The sequence below is a fragment of the Pectinophora gossypiella genome, chromosome 16 (assembly GCF_024362695.1).
Source record: "Pectinophora gossypiella chromosome 16, ilPecGoss1.1, whole genome shotgun sequence".
Lineage (NCBI taxonomy): Eukaryota > Metazoa > Arthropoda > Insecta > Lepidoptera > Gelechiidae > Pectinophora > Pectinophora gossypiella.
In genome coordinates this window covers 13,267,079-13,293,306 of record NC_065419.1, presented here as the reverse complement: position 1 = coordinate 13,293,306, position 26,228 = coordinate 13,267,079, and the positions used below count along the sequence as shown (strand labels likewise).

Below are 26,228 nucleotides of genomic sequence, written 5' to 3'. Positions count from 1 at the left end.
TACAAACGTCCAGCAACACTTATTTAACTTCTCTAAGAACAAGATATTGAGGAAAAAATAATTTCATCTTTTTAAAGTCACAATACAGTTTTCCAATAAAAAAACTTCATAAAAGAGAGATTCTTTTGATTTTAGACACTATTTTTTTATAAAATATAATGTACAGTAATATAGAGAAACGGGACGTATTGAGGACCCTGACGACCCTGCCTCACCAGATTTTTTGTTGTACATAGCTGACCTGACTAGTCATTATATCGAGTAAGATGTCGATAAGTACCCAAAACAAAATTATATCCAGTCAGTCAACAAATGAGAATTTGAAGTATAATTATTTTTGATGATTTCATTGAGTGTCAATGGCAGACAGATCCCAACGATCCCAAATATTTTTAAACGAATATATAAACGTCATTCTGACTGCACAGCTGACTGACTGACATTTCGCATCTCTGGCTTTCGCGCCAAGTCGCAACCAATAGTTCGTTCTAACCTTATTATAGCTTTTTGTTGTTGTTTATTTATTAAAATCTGGTAACAATGGAAGAAAACGACGAACTTTCGCAGTTAGAAGAATTGCTGTGTGCAGATTTAGATGACATCAGTGAAAAAGTTGAAAAAACCGAAGGTACTATACGCGATGTAGATATTTTCCAAACAACAGGTAATATCTCAGAAAAGGAACATGTTTGCGACAAAAATGACGATCCTAAGTCTTCAGCGATTCACACTGGAGATACAGATTCGTCGGACGACGAGGAGAAACGAAATTACACAGAGAGGAAGTACAATGACTACGGGAGTCAAGTTAAGAAAATGCTTGACAACAAAGAGCAGGAGCAAGTACATAAAAGGTTAGACTTCGAAACTAGACTGCGAGAAACTAACTTCGATGTGAAGCTCAAACGAAACACTTCTTTTACTAAGAAAATTGACTCTCCAGATACTACGAAAAACGTACTTTGTGCACCGCAGATTAAAAGTAAGGCAGTGGCAGATGTTTATACCGATCCTGTATTTGGTATAAGGATAACAAAGCCGCTGATATCAAGCTCGGCGTTATTAGATCGTATGCAAGGTCGAGAAGCAGTCAATATGTTAAGAGTCAAAAGATTTGTTGAACATGAGGATCCCTCTAAAGATTGGGTCCTAGCTGGCGTAATAGTCAGAAAAAGTACAACGAAAAAGTCACAAAAAGGCAATCAGTTCATGATTTGGACTTTAAGTGACTTAAAAGATGATTTAAAAACAGTCTCCATGTTTTTGTTCCGTAAAGCTTACAATGAATTGTGGAAGACCCCTCAAGGAACTGCAGTTGCTATACTTAATCCAAATGTATTGGACAAATCTCAGAACAGTGTAGACCAAGCATGTCTAAGTGTGGAAAATTCAGACAGGGTGATGATTTTGGGTCAATCAAAGGATTTAGGAATTTGTAAAAGTAAGAAAAAGAATGGAGAGCCGTGCACTGCCTTTGTAAACTTGAGCCAATGTGAACACTGTATTTATCATGTGAAACAAGAATATCAGAAGTATTCCCGACGTTCAGAGCTGCAGACTTCTACTATGGGGAAAGGGCTAGTGAATCTGCAAAATAAAGTTCTCGGAAAAAGTACAGTAATATATGGAGGCAAAGCATACTCTGCCCTACCAACAGGCAATAGTAAAAAGATAAAAGATGCAGATCAGAACAGACTAATGTCATTAAGTGACTATTATAAATCTGAGGGAGATAAACTAATGACAAATAAGGCACCTTACGGAGCTGGATCTTTGAAGGGTAACTCTGGAATATTGCACAGTCCTACTGCAAATAAAACTACAGATAATGAGAGACTGAATAAACTAACTGCACTGAATTCTAGTCCTCAAGCAAGTCTAGCAGCAAAAGTTGCAAATTCACCCAAATTGGGAAAAGGTTTCAGTCTCAAAGGCAGTGGAACTATTGATCTCAACATGTCCTATGGACAGAAAGCTGCAGAAAGGTCAAAAGCAAATGCTATAAAACTAATTCAAAGAAGTGGTGGTATTCAGAAAGTTGATCCCAATAATATAAAAGGCACAGAAACAGGAAAGAAAAGAGCACTGGAAAAGTTAAACAGTTCTGGAAGCAATGAAAATGATTCTAAGAAAGCTAGACCTAATGAGGAATCTTCTTCTACTGGTAAGAAACTGATGTCTGAGAGGTTCAAAAAGATTCTGGAAGCAACATCAGCTCATCAGAATTTGATTAAGCAGCATGATGATGATGAACAAGAAAAATATTTTAACAAACTTGAAAAGAAAGAAGCTATGGAAGAGAAAATGTTGAACACATTCAAGCTGGCTTGCAAAGCTGTTAGGTGTGCTAAATGTAAGTACACGGCATTTTCGGCTGCACAGATATGTAAAGATGAAAGGCATCCTCTAAAGGTCCTGGACACATTTAAAAGATTCTTCAAATGTGGTGATTGTGGTAATAGGACAGTTTCTCTGGAGATTATTCCTTTACATTCCTGTGGTAACTGCAAAGGGTCCAAGTGGGAGAAAGCACCCATGATGAGAGAAAAGAAAGTGACAACTTTGAGTGAAGGACTCTCTATCAGAGGAGAGGAAGAGACATTTATAGGAGGGCAGGTTTCTGCTGGCAAGAATATCAATTTGTTGGTACCCGATGGAGAGAGCTAAAGTTTTATTGCACGACTGAACTATTTTTAAAATTACATAGCGGTATTATTTGTATTTTTGACCATGTTATTTATTATGTGTATGTGGGATTATAAACAAAATAAAATACAATCTGAAAATAAAGCATAATATAATTTTTATTATGAAACTTCCAGTCAATAACACTGAACCATTCCATACAACACAGTGTGTACAGATTTAATACAAGATTCGTTACAATATCTTGTCGCGCGGAATATTTTACGGCTTTTTATAAATTTTTACACAGCCTTCGACAATAAATTACTACAAGTTACAAAACTGATCAGTGGAGCTAACAAATAACGTGACACCAATGTATTTACAAAATTCATTAATGGGCAGTGGTCCTTTTAGCTAAACACAAAGTATGCTGAGCTAAAGTAGATAAAAATATAACAAAAAAAAAACTTCGTTTACTACATTCGTTTATATAATAAATCCACTATAAAAGAACTCAATCAACACTTAAAGCGAGCTGGGTATTCAGTAGAGATTGTAACGCAGCATTGCACACAGGTCTTCAATTACTCGTAATTATTGAGGCACTTCTAGTAGTACATTCGACAGTCTTATGACCGATCCTTGTCTAGAGAGTTCAACGTCGTATTCGTAGCGTCCAACATTCACGGCTAATATTGCTTTACAGTTTATATTTCTATTATGAATAGAAACTTATTACTATGAACAGTCCATATCTGTAGTCAAATTCTCTTTGAAAATATTATCCAAGTAGCCTTTCGTATGTCTTCGACTCTGTAGATAATGAGATATTTAGAGAATTTCCGAGTAAGATAAAGATACTAAGATTTAGCGTATAACCAACGTTCCGTTTGGTGGGCCATCCGTCGGCCGGGCGGCCGGCGGGACCACTGCCCGGTGCGTTCAGTAAAAATATATAAAAGGTTGAATGGCGCGATCATTCCCACTCTGTGGTGGCCGGGGGCTTAGGGGTCAGGTCGTACAGCACGCGGGATATCCCCGGCACGCTCATTACCTCCTTGCGCATTCTGTCCACCACCTGCAATAAAAGTTGGTTAGGATGTTTATCAAGTTTTTGCGGCGAAGGTGCGCTGCCGCCAAAGAATGTTTCGAACAGAATTTGTTACCCCTCTAGCTACAAGTTGGTAGTGTGAATAGGGATTGACGATCCAACGACTATGTATGCGTCGCGCTGTGCGAACTTCGTTAGCGCATTCTAGGTCATCTGTCAACGCCATCTGTTGAATATGGGCAGAACTAGCTGGTGCGTAGATTATATGCAGGCTCAATAATAACTCACAACAGAGTTGTTGAGGTGGCAGAGGTTGTAATTTTCAACATTGGTTGTTGGTGATTGGTTGGTCAACCAATGTTGTAAATTACAACCTCTGTCAATTTAGAGAAGTATTTTTGTCTGCCAAGAGAATCCCTACCTAGTATTTTTGATTGTGTTAGGCCTCCGAGGGGCGACAACATATTATTCAAGGTGGAATACCAGGCTCATCAATCCTGGTGACAGGGTTATGATTGAGCCGCCAAACGCCTCTGACATGGCTCATGTAACGATTACTCACTTACATCAGTAAATAGTAACCGGGACCAACGGCTTAACGTGCCTTCCGATGTACGGATCATCTTACTTTCGGACAATCAGGTGATCACCCTGTACTGTCCTAACCAAACTAGGGACCACAAAGTGATCTTTGTGGTATGTCCCCACCGGGATTCGAACTCGGGGCCTCCGGATCGTGAGTCCGACGCTTAACTACTGGACCACAGAGGCCGTTAACATATTATTGATATACTAACATCCTGTGGCATGGCGTCGCTGCCGGGCAGCGCGGCGATGCCGGTCATGAAGTCCGAGGTGATGAAGGGGCGGAGCACCACGGAGCGCTGGCAGGAGGCGGCGCGCGTGGCCGCGTCGCGGTCGAAGTGGATCGGGATTAACACCACCGGCATCTGGGCGATGCGGCCCGCGTACCCGCTGCTTACTAACACCTGGAGAAAAAATATCGAAAATCAAATAAGCTTACAACAAATTACTCAAGTATATGAACAGTGCGCATGTTTTTATTTTAATAGCACTGAGTCTGTTGCTGATAATTACATACATACATACATAAACTCACGCCTATTTCCCACCGGGGTAAGCAGAGACTATAGAATTCCATTTGCTTCGATCCTGACACACTTCTCTCTGCTGATAATTGTTTTGTTATTAAGTTTTTTGTATTATTTTTAGGGGTCTGACTGAAAATCGGAGTTGTATTGCCTCCCATGCGGATCGATACGACATTAGCCGAGCTAGCACCCTTTTTAGTTTTAAGTCTTACATTTCATAATGTTCAAATTTGAATATTAAGAAGTTAATGGTGCTAATTCTTGCAGACGCCATTTCATTTAATTTTAAGTTATACCTGTCATTTTCTTATTAATTCACGATTTTCAATTCCATACTTTTGCGATTGAAAATTCCACTCGATATTAATTCAGAATCATGGTCTGAATTATCCCCCTTAGTATTCGTTAGGATGTCACTAACACCGTGTATTACCTGTGTAGCAAGATCGTCCGCCTGGCGGACCGTGGACACCACGTGTTGTGTCAGGAATGTCGGCGTGATGTCCGTCACCTGCTCCTTGATGAGACCGCCGAATGCGTAGCACACCCTGAAAACATTACACTCATTATTATTCATCTCCCTAGCACTATCCCGTATTTCACAGGGTCCGCTTACCTAACCTGAAGAATTGACTGGTCCGGTTTTTTACAGAAGCGAATCCCGTTTTTCACAGCGTCCGATTACCTAACCAGACGATTTAACAGGTCCGGTTTTTTAAAGAAACGACTGTCTGTCTTGCCTTCCAACCCGTGAAGGGAAAACCAGCCCAATACAGGTTACGTCACATACCTCCGAAAATGCATTTCTCAGGAATGTGGGTTTCCTTACAATGTTTTCCTTCACCGCTGAGCACGTGATAATCATTTATGATCCAAACATGAATTCGAAAACAAATTCGACAATCATTGGTTTAGGCCTGTGCTGGATTCGAACCTGCGACCTTAAAGTGAACAACAAATACAATATTATTTTTCTTAGAGGCAAGCTTTATACTGAATGGGCTACCACAGCTCCACCATTACACTCATTATTATTGCAATAGGTATATACTTCTCTGCAAAATAATCGAAATACTTCTGAATTATTATTCAACACAAGAGTTTATTAAAATTATAATTTGGAACACTAACAAGAATTAAAAACCTTATAATTCCCACTGTAAAATGTTATTTATTTTTTGTTCCTAATACACATTATTTTTCAGATAATCCTTACGAAACATTAACTTGCAAGGTGTTAAGATTTTTTTGATGAAATCCGCTTCTAATTAGGCTAGTTTCCCAACTAGTCAAATCAGTTACTTTTTACTAAACGTCAAAACACGAAATTACTATAGAATTTGTATGAAAAAGCAACCACTGACGGCATAGAAAAACGTGACAAAATGTCGCACATTAAATTACATTTTTCTTTATTAAAATTCATGAATAAGTTACATAGAAAAAGGAAACGTTTTTTGTCACCTTTAGATCTGTCTTTACTTAGTACTCGTAATCAGAAATTCTCTTGAATCTTTGACCTGGGAAACTACTCTGGAAAACATAATTAACACATAGTACAAAATGATTATAGTAAAATATTATGTTTGACGCACCTGTTAACGTTATGACAGACCCTCGGGATGAGTTTGGCCAAGTAGTGCATGTCCTTCCAATCCGGTGGGTACCGCTCTGTCGAAAGCGCCACCACGTAGCTGTATGTTCGCGCGTCACCTGAAATACATAGTGTTATCCATGGTATAAGAAGACCAGGTATGCTCAATCCTATGACAAGCCGCCATTGCTAGCCCATTGATGACGTAAGTGTTACCATTCAATTGGTATCTCCAACATTCCAAGGACGTAAATTTGATTATTGAAAATTAACTGAATTACTGACTAACGCATTTTTTTAAATTTTAATTATTTGTCACATATTATGTAAAAATCATTAAAACTATACTTAATTCTTTTACTAAAAGTACATTTCCTTGCAACGTAAATTAAAAATATTGGACGTCGGTTATTTATTTTTACGGAGTGGCAACGCAAGGTCGAATGACGTCAGCTGGGCTAACCTTGAAATGCTAGCTGTCAGTTTAGTTCAGAAAACAACATACATATATAAACTCACGCCTATTTCCCACCAGGGTAAGCAAGACTATGGAATTCCATTTGCTTCAATCCTGACACACTTCCATATTTATCAATCGTTTCATACAAGCACGCCGGTTCAGAGTAGATCGTACTAAACCTTATCTAAGGACATCTCCAATTTGGTCAATATACATCCTAGGTCTTCCTTTGCCAAGCCTGCCGTCAACCTTTGCTTTATATACCGCTTTTGTAATCCTATTATTCTTCATCGGCTCTACATGTCCAAACCAACTTAACATTCCATTCGAAATCAAATTTGAAAATACTTAAGGCCCGTGTTGGGATTAGAACCTGCGACCTCGTAAAACTGTTATTTGTATATGTCGTGTGTTACCTTGCACGCCGACGGAGCGCAGCGGCAGCAGCGCGGCGGCGACGGGCGACTTGGAGGAGATGCGCTTGAGCTCGGCCTGCTCGGCCGCCGTGCTGGCCGCCGTCACGCGGCCCAGCAGCGCGTGCGACTTCACGCACATCATCGCGTACTCCACCATTATCTTCACTATCACCTGCCACCAAACACATTACATACATTTTTCAACATTCATTCATAATGTATGCCACTTAAGATTCGGGCGTCACCTGTCGACTTTGTCAACCGAAATGTGTTAAAAGTATCTCAGTTTGACAGCTATTAAACAAACATAAACGACTATATTCTCGAGGCACATCCATCGCAAGATGAACCGAGTCCCCACGCTTAAACTATGTCTGATATCGTCGTCATCTCCCTAGCGTTATACCGTTTTTCACAGGGTTAACTTCAGAAGCGACGGCCGTTCTGACCTTGGAACCCGCGAAGGGAAATCCAGGCCAATACAGGTTAGGTCACATACCTTCGAAAATGCATTTCTGGGGAATGTGGGTTTCCTCACGATGTTTTCCTTCACGTGATAATCATTTATGATCCAAATATGAGTTCGAAAACAAATTCGAAAGTTATTGGTTTAGGCCTGTGCTGGGATTTACGGGGCGTCACAATGTACCTACCACATCCTGTATACCACCTATGTAAAACTGTGACTTGCAATAAATGATTCGAACCTGCGACCTCAAATTGAGAGTCAAGCGTTTTACCAACTACGTCGAGAATATTCTATATGTGTCTCACCTGTGTCTCAGCGAAGTCCCTCTCGGCGTAGGGTTCGTCTTGGCAGAGCACGCGCACGGCGAGGCCGGGCCCCGGGAACGGGTGCCGCTCCACCATGCTGGCTGGCAGGCCTAGCTCCACGCCCAGAGCTCGCACCTGACACACAACAAAAATATAAATTAAAAAAGCACTCATTTCAAAAGAGGAAAGGGAAAGGTCAGTACGCAGTTCAGCGGCCCGGTGAGCGGTGTCAGATAAAAGTTGTGGATGAGGTAGAGAAAAGCAAAATGGGCATAGTCCAACACTGGAATGGATTAGGTTAAAAAAAATGCTGACGTAAAATGGGATGAAGGGACGAAAGTCTGTCTCGCTCGCACTTACGCGTTAGACTGCACACAGTAAGAGCGAGATTTTTGTACGGAGTGTCCGGGCTGTGTGTGGCTGTTCACAAATGTATAACATTTATGCCAAACTCGCTATGCCAAATAAAATCAGGACAACCAAAATTAGGCAAAAAGGGATCCTGTTGGCAACATCCAACAGATTATTATTTTTTTACTTTTTAATTCATCTCTCTCTCTATAAGAGCTGCGCTCTTGTCGGTGGAGAGTAATCGCCATTCCTCTCTTCTTCCCGCCAAAACCTTCACCTCCCGATACGACACGACCTGCACCTTCTCTTTTATTTGTTTCATAAATGTTCTCCTAGGTCTACCCCTTCCTCTCTTCCCTTCAATTTTTCCTTCTATAAAATAATCTTTTCTTTAATTCATAAAATAGCAATACTCCTTTTCTTCTTCTACAATCAACCAACTGTAAGAAACGTATAATTTTGTGTCTAATTAACTAATTAGCCGCTTATGGATGAGCAAAAACTAAGACTAAGAAGGAGGCTGTCGCAGGATCTAGCCAACTAAAGCCCAAAATAGGAAGCGACACTGGTCGCTTACCTAAAATGATACCTATACACCACAAGAAGTGCTTATTATCCAAAGGTGATAGATTGCGCGCAATAGGGAATAAATAAAAAAAAACTAACAGAGTTTGGCGTAATCGATTACTTTTGTAATCAGATTAGTAATCTGATTTAATGTAATCATAATTACATCAATCGTGATTACTTTGTATCTTTGACTACTATCAATCTTAACTACATGTAATATTTAATCATGATTACAGTAGTTATTAATCAATGATTACGTGATTTAATCAATATTAAAATATGTTGATAAATATTATTTATTTGCCAATTAAGTAATAATTTTATTAAAATTCTTACCTATAGCGTGACAGTCTAAAATGGCAAAAGATTTTTTTATACAGCCACAGTGCAAGGGTTGTTGGATATAAACATAAATTTCATCATTAGTAATTTAATTAAAATAATTACTTTTTAATTATTATTTTTTTATTTTTGCGTCTTTCTTTAATTATAATAATCAATGCTAAAGTATGATCTGTGTTTTTGTTCAATTAACATGATGAAGAAAATATGGATATCAAATAATTATGTTGTTTAATTTGAAACCTAAGTAAAATTATGTAATCAATTAATCTAAATTACAATTTAGATTTATTAATCTGTAATCAATGTCATAAATTAAACTCTTGATTTAATTTCTTATTTTGTAATTATGATTACAGATTATTACGTTTGTAATCTATAATCATGATTGCAGATTACAAAAAGTAGTCGTAATCAACAATCAAAAATCTAATTACTTTTTGCCCAACACTGAAAACTAATAATATAAAGTGGTCAACCAAAAGTAGCTGTATTTTTCACCATCCTCTACACACCAGGCCGAGCACATTAACATCTGTGTGCGACAGATCCCGTATAACATAACTGACCTCGTCCTTATGGAAGTCCCGCAGCGGTTCGACGACGCGGCCGCGCTGGCGCAGTAGACGCACCAGCTCCGTGTCGTTGTGGTGGGTCTTGATAGTGGCTGCGTTGTTGGAGCATAAAGATGACGCCGACTCGATCAGGTCGGGCCGCAGCGTGCCTTGACCTAACAGAACCTGGTCCTCGCTGTAATATACACACTGACATGTGACTCACATATTGATATACGGAATGTTAGTAAAACCGTAATGAATATTGAGGGTGATGCGACGGAAAATTCCACTTGATATTAACTCAGAATCAAGGCCTAAATCATCCCTCAAAGTCGGACCATCCCTCAAAAATAAGTATTTTATAATTTATCTTTCACCCAATCAAATACCCAATTACAGTTTATTTATTCACAAAAATATTGTCGATTTTCGTAACTTATTTTCTGGTGCGGTCTTCTTCTATCGTGTGAGTTGTGAGGTGGATTACCAGCCCCATCAACCCTGGTGTCAGGGTTATTATTAAGCCGCCATAGGCCCCTGACATGACTCATGTAACGACTACGTACTTACATCAGTAAGTAATAACCGGGACCAACGGCTTAACGTGCCTTCCGAAGCACGGATCATCTTACTTTTGGACAATCAGGTGATCAGCCTGTATTGTCCTAACCAAACTAGGGATCACAAAGTGACTTTTTGTGATATGTCCGCACCGGGATTCGAAACCGGGACCTCCGGATCGCGAGCACAACGCTCAACCACTGGACCACGGAGGCCGTCTGATGGGGTAGGTTTATATTACAGCACTGGTTTTTGTAATAAAGTGCTTTATACTCGTATACCCAAGAAGCGGTGCAATAGTGTGTGTTAAATGATGGCATATACTGACGGCAGGTTGAGGTCCCGGACGGCCCGCTCGGCGATGCGTATGAACACGTCCCCGATGATCTTGCGCTTGTCCTCGGGCGCGGCCGCGTGGCACAGCAGCGGCGTGTGCCGCGCGCGCCCGCCCGCCTCGCGGACCACCGTGCTGCCTTGCCGGAACTGTACACGTCAAACATTCGTATTCAATATTCTTTATTTATTATTTATTTATATATTTATTTATTTATTATTATTAAGCCTTAAGTTACACTAGTATAAATGCAATGTCCTGCAAAATTTCATAAGTAATTTGACTGCAGGATCACAGTCTCACTAACATGGTTAAATTACAGAAATTAAGAAAATTATGAAATAGGTACGTGCTAAATTAATTCTTTTTTAAACATTTTTGGCTCGATTTTAATGTTCTCAGGCAAACTGTTGATGAGATAAGGTATGCGCTTACTTAGGGTCCTATCCCCATAATAGTTGTACACTCTCGGAACAACCAGTTTGCCTGAGGCCATTGATCTAGTATTATACTTATTATCTGTTTTATTTACTGTTATAGATGCATTTAGTATACTATGATGGTGGAAGTTACACATGAGTTTCAATCATAGAGCCTTTCGGGCACAACTACAGGGCGCCCCATACACCTACAATATTATTGCACAATATATCTGATTGTGAAACGTGAATGCTGACTCAGAAAGATAGAGAGACTCGAGGCCTTTGAAATGTGGTGTTGGAGGAGGATGGAAAGAATAAGTTGGACTGAAAGAGTTACTAATGAGGAAGTGCTAGTAAGAGTAAGGCTTTTTTTTCTTCTTTTTTGACGTGACTTATGTGTTGATGAGGTGGATTACCAAGCTCATCAATCCTGGTGTCAGGGTTCCTACTGAGCCGCTAAAGGTCCCTGACATGACTTATGTAACGACTATTTACTTACATCAGTAAGTAGTAACCGGGACCAACGGTTTAACGTGTTTTCCGAAGGACGGATCATCTTACTTCCGGACAATCAGGTGATCAGCCTGTGATGTCCTAACCAAACTAGGGATCACAAAGTGATTTTTGTGATATGTGCCCACCGGGATTCGCACCCGGGAGCTTCGGATCGTGAGCCCAACGCTCAACCACTGGACCACCGAGGCCGTTGTTCCTCACCTGGTGAGCGGCGTTGACAACGTGCAGACGTACTCCCAGCTCGCGCAGGCATCGCTCCACCTTAGCACTCTCATTCTTACGCATGAACCCTGTAACAAAACAGTAAGCATAAGATAACATAGCATCACATTGTTTTAAGTTTACGCATTTATTATCATAATCTTCTTCTTCTATCGTCTGGGTTGTGAGGTGGATTACCAACCGCATCAACCCTGGTGTCAGGGTTATTATTGAGCCGCCATAGGCCCCTGACATGACTCATGTGACGACTACGTACTTACATCAGTAAGTAGTAACCGGGACCAACGGCTTAACGTGCCTTCCGAAGCACGGATCATCTTACTTTTTGGACAATCAGGTGATCAGCCTGTAATGTCCTAACCAAACTAGGGATCACAAAGTGATTTTTGTGATTTGTCCCCACCGGGATTCGAACCCGGGACCTCCGGATCGTGAGCACAACGCTCAACCACTGGACCACGGAGGTCGGCGTCAAAAACATAAACAATTAAACAGCCTATATACGGCCCACTATTGGGCACATGTCCGGGTTCTTACCGCGTTTAAAATACGGGATATGAGACTCCCGATATTTCGACACTTTTGCAAGTGCCATGATCACGGGATGACTGATGAGATTGGAGTGGAGTAGGTAGATCCATAAGAGAAAGGGTGAGGAAGGGGGTGGGGGAGGGCAAGAGGGTAGACAGATATGTCTGCCCATAGAAAATTATGAAATTATATCCCCATTTAAACGCGGTAAGAACCCGTTATTATGCGCTTTAATTATGATAATAACCGCGTAAACTTAAAACAATATATAATCTTCTTCTTATCGTGTGAATTGTGAGGTGGAATACCAGCCTCATCAACCCTGGTGTCAGGAGTTGCGTTCCCGTGTCCTCGCCACATGGCGGCAAGGAGGAACACCGTTGGGTTTTAGTGGGTATACTGGGTGGCGACACCCGGGGAGTCCCACATAGCCACGTCGTCCCCCCGGGCGGCGTGGTATGCGTAACGCATTTCCCAAAAAAAAAAAGTTACTATTGAGCAGCCAAAGGCACCTGACATGGCTCATGTAACTACTTACTTACAACAGTAAGCAGTAACCGGGACCAACGGCTTAACGATAGTAGTAATAAGTACTCCTTTTTATGCAACTCACCATTATCGATGTGAAGAGCTATGACCTGGTCCTCGCGCAGAGCATTTCTGAGTAGCGCGGCGCATACTGTGGAGTCAACACCGCCGCTTACCAATACCTGTGAAAACACACAATCTTCTTCTTATCGTGTCGATGGCAAACTAAATAGTATCGGCCCAAAACTTGGCGCTAGACTAACGTGATAGGTGGTGGTGGAGCCGTATCGCCGTCTGTGATAGGGTAATTATATACTCACAAGCACTTTGTTGTCTCCGACGGTGTCGCGTATGTACTGTATGCAGGCGTCGCGGCGCGAGCGCAGCGTGAAATTGCGCGACAGGCCCGCGATGTCGAACAGGAAGTTGGACAGCATCTGCTTGCCTTTCGGGGTTAGGTCCACCTAAATACAACACACATGCCCATTACAAGCTGAAAAAATAACAAATGTAACTTCAGTAGGCTTGATTTTTGTTTTTATAGCACTTAGCTAAGGGAAACTCACAAAGAAAAAAAAATAAATGGATAAAATCTGACTCGGACGGGATTTGATCCCGCAGCTCTTGTACACTTGTTGAAGTTTAAAACTACATGTAACTGTAGACTTGTCGGTCTAAAGTTCCGGGTGAGAGACTTCAGCGCTCCCCATTTGTCCGGCCAAGTAGTTAATGCCATTTGCGGCAAATCTACAATAAGTCAGACCAAAAAAAAACAGAAAAAGAAAGTCTAAAGTAATATTAGTACTCAATATTCTAACTAGATGGCCCCGTCGTCGGCTTAATGTCGATACATAAATCGAAAGAATTTTGTATGGATAGGAGGACCCACCTTGTCCCGGCTTGCGGGTTCAAATCCGTCCGAGTCAGAATTTCTTTTCGATCTAAATTTTCTCTTTCAGTAGGCCTGTTTTGTAACTTTAACAACTGAGATTTGTCATATAAATGAAAATCAAATTACTTTACAACACATGACATAGCATCACCCCTATATCCCTATAGGGGTAAACAGAGGTGTACACATAATGTGATCCAAATATCAAGCAACAATTATTTTTATACAGGGTGGCCCAGAAGTTCAGGTTCAAAATAAAAAATTAGATAGAGGGGCTCATTAGCTACCAGAAACACCCCCATGTATGTTCAGCAATTATTTACGGTTTAGGAGATATGACCCATTTTGTACCTTTTTCTAGATTTTCTACCTTACTTCAGAAATAATCATTTTGTCTCTATCCCTTTCTTAATAATTATTTTATTTTACTTCACAACTATGCCTAAGGCTGTGTACCGCTCAATCAAAGATAAATCAAAGTCAAATCAAAGATAAAAAAAAGTTATCGGAAGTCAAAGTGAGAATTCGACCAAAATTGTTACAGTTGTTAATACTTCGCCGAAGAATAATAAACACATGAGATTGTCATGGACCCTGAAAGTATTTCTAAAAACTGCTCCATTTAATAGGCTTTTAGAAACATCCAAAAAAATTACCCTTAATAAGGACATAAAACTAAGTAATTAGCCCTCAAAGATTGCAAGACAGACAGATTTGAAGGAAAATTTGACATTCTCATACAATGTAGCTGCTTCTTTCTAACGTTGTTAAAGGTGCTCAAAGACAGATTTTATTTTAGTATCCAATAGTATGAATCACCAACAGTGTTTGGGGATAACTTTTTCCTTGGAATCTATGTACCTTCATTAAAATACGAATACCAAAAGTGACTGTAAGTTTTGTCTTCGGATTGTTGCTATGTCTACCCTGTTAGCGATTATAAGCGTGATTTTTATTTACTTTTAACTGAAAATGTGTCTTTGAGCACCTTTAACAACGTTAGAAAGAAGCAGCTACATTGTATGAGAATGTCAAATTTTCCTTCAAATCTGTCTGTCTTGCAATATTTGAGGTCAAATTACTTAGTTTTATGCCCTTATTAAGGGTACTTTTTTTGGATGTTTCTAAAAGCCTATTAAATAGAGCAGTTTTTAGAAATACTTTCAGGGTCCATGACAATCTCATGTGTTTATTATTTTTCGGCGAAGTTTTAACAACTGTAACAATTTTGGTCGAATTCTCACTTTGACTTCCGATAACTTTTTTTTATCTTTGATTTGACTTTGATTTATCTTTGATTGAGCGGTACACAGCCTTAGGCATAGTTGTGAAGTAAAATAAAATAATTATTAAGAAAGGGATAGCGACAAAATGATTATTTCTGAAGTAAGGTAGAAAATCTAGAAAAAGGTACAAAATGGGTCATATCTCCTAAACCGTAAATAATTGCTGAACATACATGGGGGTGTTTCTGGTAGCTAATGAGCCCCTCTATCTAATTTTTCATTTTGAACCTGAACTTCTGGGCCACCCTGTATATGTTTCTGCCATTATATTGTATTTTGGAATAATTATGTACCTGAGTAATGAGATTATTACTTTAAAGCTGTACAACTCCATCTTTATTGTTTTAGTGAACGTAGCGAAGAAAGCCTCTTATTGGGCTTGGGTGTAATAAAAACGGTTTTCATTTATCCATCAAATTATAAGGTTAAACGAAGGGAAATCTGTACAGCGCCATATCCCCTGGGCTGATTGATGGGAGGCCTGTGGCCAGTAGTGGGACGTATATAGGCTGTTTATGTTTTATGTAACACAGTTGTAGTTCAAGGTAATAACCGAAATGATGACTTAATCATAAGGGCTAAAAGTCAATGAACAATAATGTTGGGGAGTTGTATCAGAAACCAGCTTAGCTTAAAGACAACTTTCTTTCTTTACTCCCCTATAAAACTTTCCTATAAAACGTAACATGATTAGAGTGACATAATAATATCTCTCGTCTCTTTGGCACTAGGCGACGTACTATATCTAAGTCCTTTCTAATCATGTTTTAGAGGGTGCTAGAGACATCGTAACGAAAACTTTGAGGGATGATTCAGACCATGATTCTGAGATGATATCAAATGGAATTTTCTGTCGCAAAATTCATGTTTTTTTTTAATATTTAGCGGTATTCGTTTCGATGTCACTAACACCTTGTATATATTATACTATAACTTAATTTACCTAAACTTCATAAAATCCCACGAAATGCTAAAACAGTATGGAAGTACAATAACAGTGACAGTGTTTGTGTGCCAAACTTGTGTGTGAGCGTGCGTGTTTGTTTGTGTGCCTGTTCGAGCGTGCGTGTTTGTTTGTGTGCCTGTTCGAGCGTGCGTGTTTGTTTGCGTGGCTGTTCGTGCGTGCATGTTTGTTTGCGTGGCTGTTCGTGCGTGCGTGTTTGTTTGCGTGGCTGTTCGTACGTGCGTGATTTTTTTCATTCACAATTGTGAGTCTTTTACCTGTACAAAACTAGAAGAAATAAATAAATGTGAAAATGAACCAGTTATTTACCTCCGGATGGAACTGCACGCCGTAGAGCCGCATCTGTTCGTTGTAGATGGCGGCGATGAGGTGGTTGGACGACTGTGCGCCGACGCGGAACCGCTCACCCACCTTCTGAACGCTGTCGCCGTGGGTCAGTAGTACTGGCTGCAGCTTTTCCAAGCGGCTGAACAAACATACATAAAATCAGCTCAGGACTATCCTAAATTTGGGATCAGAGGATCCATCGCATGATGAACTAAGTGCTCACACTTCAAGCTTTCTGTTAGACCAACATGATAGATGATGAGTCGTTTTGCGGTCTATATCTAAATATATATAAGGAGAAACTGACTGACTGACATATCAACGCACAGCCTAAACGGCTAAACGTAGGCACTTGAAATTTGGAAGGCACGTAGCTTAGGTACCGTAGAGATGCACTAAGAAAGGAATTCCCGAAATTCCCACGGGAACGGGAATTAGCGGGAAAATGCTTTTGTATGAAAAATATAAACCGCGTAAGACAGATGTTTTCAAATTAAGCATTTTTTAACCTTTCTCCCACACACACAAAGATCTCTCTTTTATAACACGCCACGCGGACGAAGTCGCGGGCAAAAGCTAGTCGTGACATATAAGCTCAGGACTATATCCCAATTGGGGTAGTCAGAGTAGTAAATTTGAATACCCCCACTTCACCAAGCTTTCTGTTACACCAATGTGAGGTGATGAACCGTATCGCCGTCTATAATGTTCGAGCCAACTGTGTTAGTGAAAACTGCACTAAAGATAAACTCATTAGTGCAAGTCCGGTACCGGGGATCGAACCGGAGCTTCCCGATTGAGAACTACACTGTAATACTCGATAGCTATTCTAAAGTTTAGGCCCGCGCCAGGGTAGTAAGTTTTATTATATTATGTTACTAGGTTATATTTACTTGAAGAGCGGGCATGTGGTCTCGACTTCCACCTCGTACTGTCCGTCCTCGCGAGCCTCCTTGCGCAGCACCGACCCTCCAAACTCCTTGTTCAACATCTGCATGCCGTAGCAAATACCTATAACAATAGACGCTCATATTACTTGATCTAACCTATTGGATTCAACTCCTGGGAAAGGTGCGGCACAACGGGTGGAGGCAGTGGCGGCTAAGGCAGTGCGAGCGAGACGATCGCCGTTTTAGGGAGACGCCAAAATCAACCAAGACGGGAACACCCTGGCTGGCAGCCCCGGATCTACAGGGGAGTAACTGGATTGGGCACACCTGCTGTGAATTAGACCGCCACATAAAGTGACCGTAAACGACATTTTTAAAAGATTTAATTAAGTGTATTTCGGTGGCCGTAAACTAATCGTAGTAGGCTGAGCTGTAGGCCATCTACGGGGTCCACAGGTGGCGGATAGTAGGACGGCCATCAAATACGATGGTTAGCTGCGAATATAAAAATAAATAGTCCCCGACCAAACAGCAACAGGATTAGCAGAACGTAGTGGGTAGCTCACTGGGACGGGCTAACCTATAAAATGCTACTTAGGTTCTAAGACGATCTTGTGACGTAGCGAGTAGGCGCCGCTACTTCTAAAGCGCACCCCTGATGCTGGGTAGCAGCGGTATCAGTACTGGTTGGAGGCCGAGGAAATGGATTCTGGTAGGGCTCTAGCTAGAACATCACTGATTGAGAAATTGGTCGGTGTACTGCGGAACGGAAGGCGATTGGGGCAACCACCGTTCTACACGACCTATCTATGGAGTAATGAAGGCGATTACTCCAACGACAAGGAACTAATCGACAAAAAAAACTGTATTTTGAGGGCCACCACTGTGAGGTCTCACACCATATCAACATTTTGTTGGGGCTGCTACTGGGTAGAGCTGGAGGCCTGGAGTCCCGACGTGCCGGCAGAGTAGTACGACAGGAGTAAGTAGTAGTAGTAAGAAAGGAGTTGAACAGTAAAAAGTTTATTAATTGGCACTTAACAAACAAGAACTTAAGTCACAGTTGAACTATAATATATAGAATATAATATTTAAAAAAATGGACACGTAGATCACAGTTAAAGATAGTGGTGTGTTTGTTTCCTGGTGGTGGTTGCCTGGAAGAAATTGCTCTAGGGCAATAAGGCCGCCCAAATTGTACTGTATTCATGTGTTATGTCTGATTGTTGATAGGTATTTGGTTATGTGCAATAAAGTATAATTTGATTTGATTTGACACGGCCACAGTGAAGCAATATAGATGTTACTCTTATCAAGGTCGAGGATATAATGAGTCAGAGCAGAATAAAAGTAATTGTTAAATGGAATGATAATTTCGAAATTTAAAATGGTTAGCGTTCTATACGCAGTATTATTATTTTAATTTATGTAAGACTTACCCAAAACAGGCAGGCCGATTTTGAATATATCAGCGTCGTATCGCGGTGCGTCCTCGGCGTAGACGGAGTTGGGCCCGCCCGAGATGATGATCGCACGGTAGCCGGTCTCCTTCAGGTGGTAAGCTGGGGTATCCAGCGGAAGGATGTCGGACTCCACGCATAGCTCTCGGACACGGCGGTCGATCACCTGTGGAGATAAAAAGAAAAATTGGAGCTTGGTTACTTCTTCTATCGTGTTGGTTGTGAGGTGGATTACCAACCTCAACAACCGTGGTGTCAGGGCTATTATTGACCCGCCGAAGGCCTCTGACTTGACTCAGGTAATTACTACTTACTTACATCAACCGTATGTAACCGTAAGTAGTAATTCGCCCGGGTTATTCATTCATTTTAAAATTAACAGTTGTCAATCTCCCGTCCCTTTCCTTTTCGGTGGATAAGAAAAAGACGGGGTTAACTTCAAAGTAAATTAGGTGTCTGCAGGTGTTGTGTAGGTGTTGTCGATATCACACTGTGAGACTGTCCTTTGTTTGGTAAGGACTTTTCAGGCTTGAATCACTTGATTATCCGAAAAGTAAGATGATTCCGGGCTTCGGAGGGCACGTTAAGCCGTTGGTCCCGGCTATTAGCCGTAAAAACACCTCCACCAACCCGCAGTGGAGCAGCGTGGTGGAGTATGTTCCATACCCCTTCCGGTTGACTGAGGGGAGGCCTGTGTCCAGTAGTGGGACGTACATAGGTTGTTTATGTATGTTATGTATGTCTGCAGGAATCGGGGCCATTATAATATAATATTGATATGAAGTATCAAATCATTAAGTATCAGCTAGTTACAGTGTAATATGTACACTATTTATACAAACATGGCGACGCGTATGTTTACAACTCGCGTTATCGATGTTACATCAGCGTTACATTAGCTCACATAATCACATAGTCGAACAAACCAAAAAAAAAAAAAACATTCTTAGTATAGAAAATCAAATCAAACATTGCTTATTTTCAATGTGGGATTAAAACAAACACAATGGACAGTGCATTGGAATTGGGTAGTATTTTAGGTCAAAGATAAATTATGTAATTCTGATTACTAAATAAAGACAGATCTAAAGGTGACAAAAAACATTTTCCATTTTCTATTTCAGACGCAGGGTTTAGGGCAAAATATCCGGCCTTATATAGCGCCGAGACCGACCTTTGTATTTTAGAGCCTGGCAACCCTACTCATCTCTACATCAAAGAGAAAGAGAGAATGTATGTTTTGACTTAAGACTGGTTATTGAACGTACCTTCCCATACTGCGGCGTCGAGGACCGAGAATGGTCGCGGCGCCTGCGCCGTTGGTGCCGGGGAACTGCCCGTAGAATGTCTATGTATGTATGTGTCTATCTATGAGTGTTTGTATGACGTACCTTCCCATACTGCGAGCCGGCGTCGAGGATGGCCACCTTGTCGCGGGCGTGGGGCGCGGCGGCGCCTGCGCCGTTGGTGCCGCGGAACTGCCCGTCTGCGCTGGCCGTGTGCATGTCGCCTACTCGCCAGCAGCACTGCGCAATTAAATTACATTTATGCCTTAATAATTGATGGAAGTTGAGCATGTTGACAACTGTAAATAGGCTGGTTTTCCTAAGTTAGAAGGTCGGTAAATAAGCGAACTTGCCAATAACTTCAGACTGGGTAAGCGGGTCCTGTGAAAACGAGACAAACGCTAGAGAGGTGACTTTAAAGAGGGTTTATTTATAATTCCGGCCAAGTAGTTAATGCCATCTGTGGCAAATCTACAATAAGTAAAAAAAAAGGTTTATTTATAATAATACGTAGAATAATCCATGACTAATATTACAAATGCAAAAGTAACTGTCTCTATCTGTTACCTTTTCCCGCCAAAAACGTTGAAACGACTTTTAGACGAAATTTGGTGTGGAGACAATTTGAGACCTATGGAAGAACAGGATCGTTTTTTTCCCGGAAATCACCCCCTAAGGGGAAGAAAAGGGGAAAACCCGCGCGATAACCAAAGTCGCGGACGATAAACTAGTAAGAAATAAATGCCATTGGCACAGGGTCGAGATCAGTGGTGAACTCGAGAACAATGAGGTGTACGGTCACGAGCATTAATATGTATGGTAACATTTCACATTAACTTTTTTGACAAATTGAACTGTAAGTCTCACTAAATGTCAAATATATTAGTGCGACAGAGTCCTAAAGTGGGTACATTATATTGCTCATGACTGTATTATGCGATAGGAGCGAGATTACTTTAATACGAACTTACCTGTAAGTGAAGTTCAATCTCAATTATACGAAACTCCTTGTACTGAGCACAAGACGTAGACTACACTGTAAATATCGTCTCGTACAAGGAGAGAGTATAATTACCAATATAAAGTAATATTATATTTAAAATACCGCGTGCTTACACGCAATGCGTACCGCCCCAATAGAGGGTTTCCCACTAAATGAGAGTGGCAAGAGGGAACTTACCACAGGCGGGTATCATTTAAACAGTGGGCGGTAGCAGTAGGTAGGTATAGTATACGCACATTAAATAGAGCATAGTATAAGAAAGAGTAACTACTACTACTACTACTACTAGTGTCACTTTTGAAGAGTAGGCTCTGCACGGCAACCCGGCGCGGCGCGAATTATATCAAGGCCTTCGACCAATAGCCGTTTGACGTCCATCTACGTAGATAGCATTCGTATCGTTTATTGGTCGAAGCGCTCAATATAATTCGCGCCACGCGCGGCGCGGTTGTCATGCAGACCCGGCTGGTATGCTCAATCTTATGACAGGCCGCCATTGCTAGCCCTTTGATAACGCATCTCCAACATTCCAAGGACGTAAATTTTATTATTAAAAATTAAGTGAATTACTGATTAATGTATTTAAATACTATTACTTGTCACATAATATATATAAAAAAAATAAGAAAACTGTAATAAACTCTCTTACTAAAAGTTCAAAATTTCCTCGCAAAGTAAATATGAAAAAACATTGGTCGTGGGTAATTTATTTTTGCGAAATGACAACGCAGGGTGGGATGACGTCAGCTGGGCTAACCTTGAAATGTTAGCTGTCACTTTTGAGCATACTTGGTTTTCTTATACCATGAAATAGGGGATTCAGCCCAGTATACACAATGGCAGTAACGAGACACAGTCCGCGCGACCCCCTCTTGCTCCTTAGCGGCTTACGGCCCTTTAAAGAATACAATAAAGTATACGTTCGAACCATTCTCCGCCCGCACCAATTCCTATCGGGCGCCGACTTCACCCCCTCTGCGAGTGCGCGCGGACTGTCCGTCTCGCTAGCACTTACGCGTTAGATGGCATACAGTAAGGCGATTCTCACAATGCCCCGCATGATGCAGCGTGTTCTTCCGTTGCTTGTAAGTATCTCCGTATTCTCTCTCTCTCTCTCTCTCTCTCTATTTAAGAGCTGCGCTCTTGTCGGTGGAGTAATCGCCATTCCTCTCTTCTTCCCGACAAAACCTTCACCTCCCGATACGACACGACCTGCACCTTCTCTTTCACAAATTCAAATTCAAAAATATCTTTATTCAGTAGGTAACATAGTTACACTTTGAATCGTCAATTTTTACATAACGAACGCCTCATCCGCCTAAAACTACTGCAGCTTCTCACAACCTGTATAGCCGGGGAAAAGAAGCTGCAAGAAAAACCTCGGCACAGGGCCCTAGACGTTCACACACACAGACGAACACACACACAGAAAATGCATCCACGCGCATTCATGCGGCAACACAAGCAACGGAAGAACACGCATCCACGCGCTACGCTGCATCATGCGAGGCAGTGTGAAAATCGCCTAAGAATGAGATTTGTGTGACTAAAGTAAGACCCAGAGGGGGTGAGGTAAATTTAGCTCGGCACCCGATTCGAATTGGTGCGGGGCGAAGAGTTACCGTTCTATACGTGGTATTATTCTTTATTCTGTGTGCTCTAAGCTTTAGTTTAGTACCAAGAATCTTGCTTAGTCGCTTTGTTACAAAGTTCTCTACTTGAATTATCAACGTTGTTTATATTCAAAAGCATAATTGTTTAAAATGTAGATTTCCGGTAGGGATTTTAACGATGAGTAGCTTATTGAACTCACAGAGGGTCTATCAAGTTACAGTGCTGGATATTTGATACAAAAGTTCGCCTTAGGGCAAGAAACCTTAAAAAGTTTCTCAAATATTCAAACAGTGGGATGAATGAGGGCTGTATTATTTACAAACGATGCAGCTACAAACAATATAAAGTGAAGTAAAGAGCTGCATAACATAATATTGGACGTAACGTAAGCTCACTACTATATTCTCGATTACGGAAGTTAAAAGTACATCAAGATGAACCAAGTACCCATTAGGTATTTATAGAATTGTTCATTTGTATAATTATACCTTTGTTGACTAAATGCGTCACCAAGTTTCCTGTTAGACCAACAAAATGCAACTTTTATTCTTCTATCATGTGGTTTGTGAGGTGAATTACCAACCTCATCAACCCTGGTGTCAGGGTTATTATTGAGCCGCCAAAGGCCCCTGACATGGCTCATGTAACGACTACTTACATCAGTAAGTAGTAACCGGGACCAACGGCTTAACGTGCCTTCCGAAGCACGAATCATCTTACTTTTGGACAATCAGGTGATCAGCCTGTAATGTCCTAACCTGTAATGACCAAACTAGGGATCACAAAGTGATTTTATGCCAAGTGATGGTATGCAATATCGAGGCAGACCGCCCGGTGGCCGGATGATATTGTGAGGTACGCCGGAAAGCAATGGATGAGAGTACAGGACCGGAAAGGATGGCGTGACAGAGAGGTGGCCTATACCCAGCAGTGGGTGGACACAGGCTGAGTAGATCGATAGATAATTTATAAAATACATTATTATTTAAACCCAATGATATTGGCCCTAATTCCAGCAGACAGCTCCTTTATTTTAAGATATACCTGTCATTTTCTTAACCGCCGAAAAGGAAAGGGACAGATAATTGACAGCTATTAATTTTATTTGAATGAGTGAAAGAATAGCTCAGATAGGCACGTTAGTATGCAACTCCTTTGACGCGAGGTGTTTATATTGCTTCGAGAGACTACTTAATGAGTTGAGAACTTTAATGTAAGAAGAAAAATGCCCAAAGATTTGTACTTACATACATTAATAAAATCACTCGTATTTCCCATTGTAGAAACAATATTCTTAAACATTACTGTTTGTTGCAATATTTCAAAATGTAGCTGTATGTCTGTTGAACAATGTCAGAAAAACAAATGTGGGAATTATAAGTGCTATCAACTGTTATCTAAAAAAGATACAAATAAAAATGCTTCAAAGTCAGTCATGAGATATGAATGATCAATGAAAAAAAGATTACAAACCTAAGTAACCTTGCGTAAGCAAGGAGTTAAGAAGACAACTTGGAGTCAGACTTTATATTTGTCCTAAGAATGATATTATGAACCTTAGAGAAGGCAAGAGGGAAACCATTACCCTATTTTTCCCTAAAAAAGTAACATGGAGAATGCTTCACCAACATGAGTGTGGCTCTTAAACTAGTGATGTGATGGTGACAGACAGACTAACAGACCGTCACCAATAATAAAAATTAATAATGGCATAAAAAGCAGAAAGGTACCTTGATAAAGAAATCTCTAAATCCAAACATCACTGATTGACAACACTAGATACTGAAGGTCCTTTGTAAACACAAAATGACTGGACATTTTCAGCAATGACAACAAAATCTCCTCACAAATATAGATACTGACTATATTTTTTTTTATCACTAAACAAATTATAGTATTTGATTAGCTTTACAATTTTCTTTTGATTGTAAAGCAAATATAGAAATGTGTTGTGACATTAAAGTATCAAGAGTGTTCACAGTGTCAGCTATTTATAGCCTCATCCCACGTGAGGGGCAGACATACAAACACAAGCATTTAAGTCTGTGTGTATGTGTATGTTCTTTAAAATATTACTTGTTGACAGTTTTATATACATAAAACTCACGCCTATTTCCCACTAGGGTAAGCAGATACTATGGAATTCCATTTGCTTCAATCACACAGACACACATACACACACACCACAACAGTTTGAGTTTAACAGTGGACAGTTTTGTGAGGATGAAAAAACAATTACAATTATAACGAACAACGGATGGTTTTTGACGAAACTGTGGTGGGTGCCTAGTCCTTTTGTTTTTTATTTTAATTATTATCTAATTAGACATTAAATAATTATTACTATTATTAATTTCATTACTACATTAAAATTCATTACCAAGTTTTTTTTTATAAAGCCTTCTGGTTTTGTTTTTTATAAATAAATAAAACTTACTTATTTATTAAAAATGTTTGCATTTTATATAATTCTAATAAGATAGTATTGTAATAATTATAACAAATAATTAATAAAATGCTGAAAACAAAATAACATTTGACAAAACACATGTTTAGAAACACTACCTACATGTTGTAAAGTTTAAAAAGTTATAGATATTTTATATTAAACCCAATGAATAGTTGATAATATTGGTTAAATAAATTTTAAGACATTAAATATACATCTTACCTCACTCGAGATGTTTAAAGAAATGAAAGATAAAAAAAATATATTAATTTTAGTTACCTAACTTATAATTTAAAGGTTATGATAATAATGGTTATCACATGTGATACCAGTACCCCAAACAAACCTTGAAGTGATGTAATTCGACATCTATTGCCAAATAGATAAGAGCTAAGACAAATGTAATGCACTATATGCCAATAATTACGACAAACTAACAAAAAAACCACATACCTTTTTGAGGATACAAAACATGGTAAACCAATGCAACAGCTAAGGTATTCGAGCCATGATTCACAAAGAACTAAGATGATCCGGATGGGACGATAAAACAGATAACGTGAAGATAAAATCAAGCATTTTCATACGACAACGAACAAGAGTCAAGTTCATACCGGGGAATCGCTAGCAATGCACGTAAGACAATCAAAATTACTTACAACGAAAAGCTATTCAATAACTTCGATACAATTAATTGCGCCTTCATGTAAGCAGTTTTAGAGCGTTAATTATAACGAAAATTGCGCGTAATCACCAGCGAATGCCGAGTAAAACCGGGCTTTGACATTAGTTTCTGGGTCATTGTGACCGAATCCAAATTCACGGCAACCATTATTGTCAAAATAAATACAACGTTAACGTGCTTATATACTAAATAATATATTTTCAAACTTACCTAAAAGATAATATTCAAGGATTCAGAAGAATATATTCATGAAAAACACGAAAAAGTGTGATTTTCCATTCAGCACTACGAATACAAAATTTTAGTACTGAAGTGATCGACAAGGTGGCGCTTTTGTCGTTTCTAGTTTGTGGCTGTCAATGCGTTCACGTTAATATTTTATTTATTATGTGGTATTTATCAA

General features: G+C 40.0%; 2 protein-coding genes across 5 annotated transcripts; one reads left to right on the top strand and one right to left on the bottom strand.

The window, feature by feature from the left end:
* Positions 1–442: 442 nt before the first annotated feature.
* Positions 443–2,778, top strand: LOC126373784 (protein MCM10 homolog). Its single transcript, XM_050020074.1, has one exon. It carries the CDS (start codon positions 541–543, stop codon positions 2,665–2,667), a length of 2,127 nt encoding a protein of 708 aa, XP_049876031.1. The 5' UTR covers positions 443–540; the 3' UTR covers positions 2,668–2,778.
* Positions 2,779–2,780: 2 nt separating this feature from the next.
* On the bottom strand, positions 2,781–26,186 carry LOC126373783 (GMP synthase [glutamine-hydrolyzing]). Of its 4 annotated transcripts, none has more exons than XM_050020071.1 (16): positions 26,036–26,186; positions 20,180–20,314; positions 18,768–18,954; positions 17,332–17,449; positions 16,421–16,577; positions 13,290–13,433; positions 13,055–13,151; positions 11,890–11,978; positions 10,745–10,899; positions 9,868–10,048; positions 8,036–8,170; positions 7,262–7,433; positions 6,387–6,504; positions 5,225–5,339; positions 4,477–4,668; positions 2,781–3,706 (listed from the first exon to the last, which is right to left on the bottom strand). In XM_050020071.1, exons 2-16 carry the CDS (start codon positions 20,291–20,293, stop codon positions 3,605–3,607), a joined length of 2,076 nt encoding a protein of 691 aa, XP_049876028.1. In that variant the 5' UTR covers positions 20,294–20,314; positions 26,036–26,186; the 3' UTR covers positions 2,781–3,604. The 4 variants fall into 4 exon arrangements, with proteins under 4 accessions (XP_049876028.1, XP_049876030.1, XP_049876027.1 ...); XM_050020073.1 differs by lacking the exon at positions 26,036–26,186 and adding an exon at positions 25,800–25,908; XM_050020070.1 differs by lacking the exon at positions 26,036–26,186 and adding an exon at positions 25,594–25,635.
* Positions 26,187–26,228: the final 42 nt, after the last annotated feature.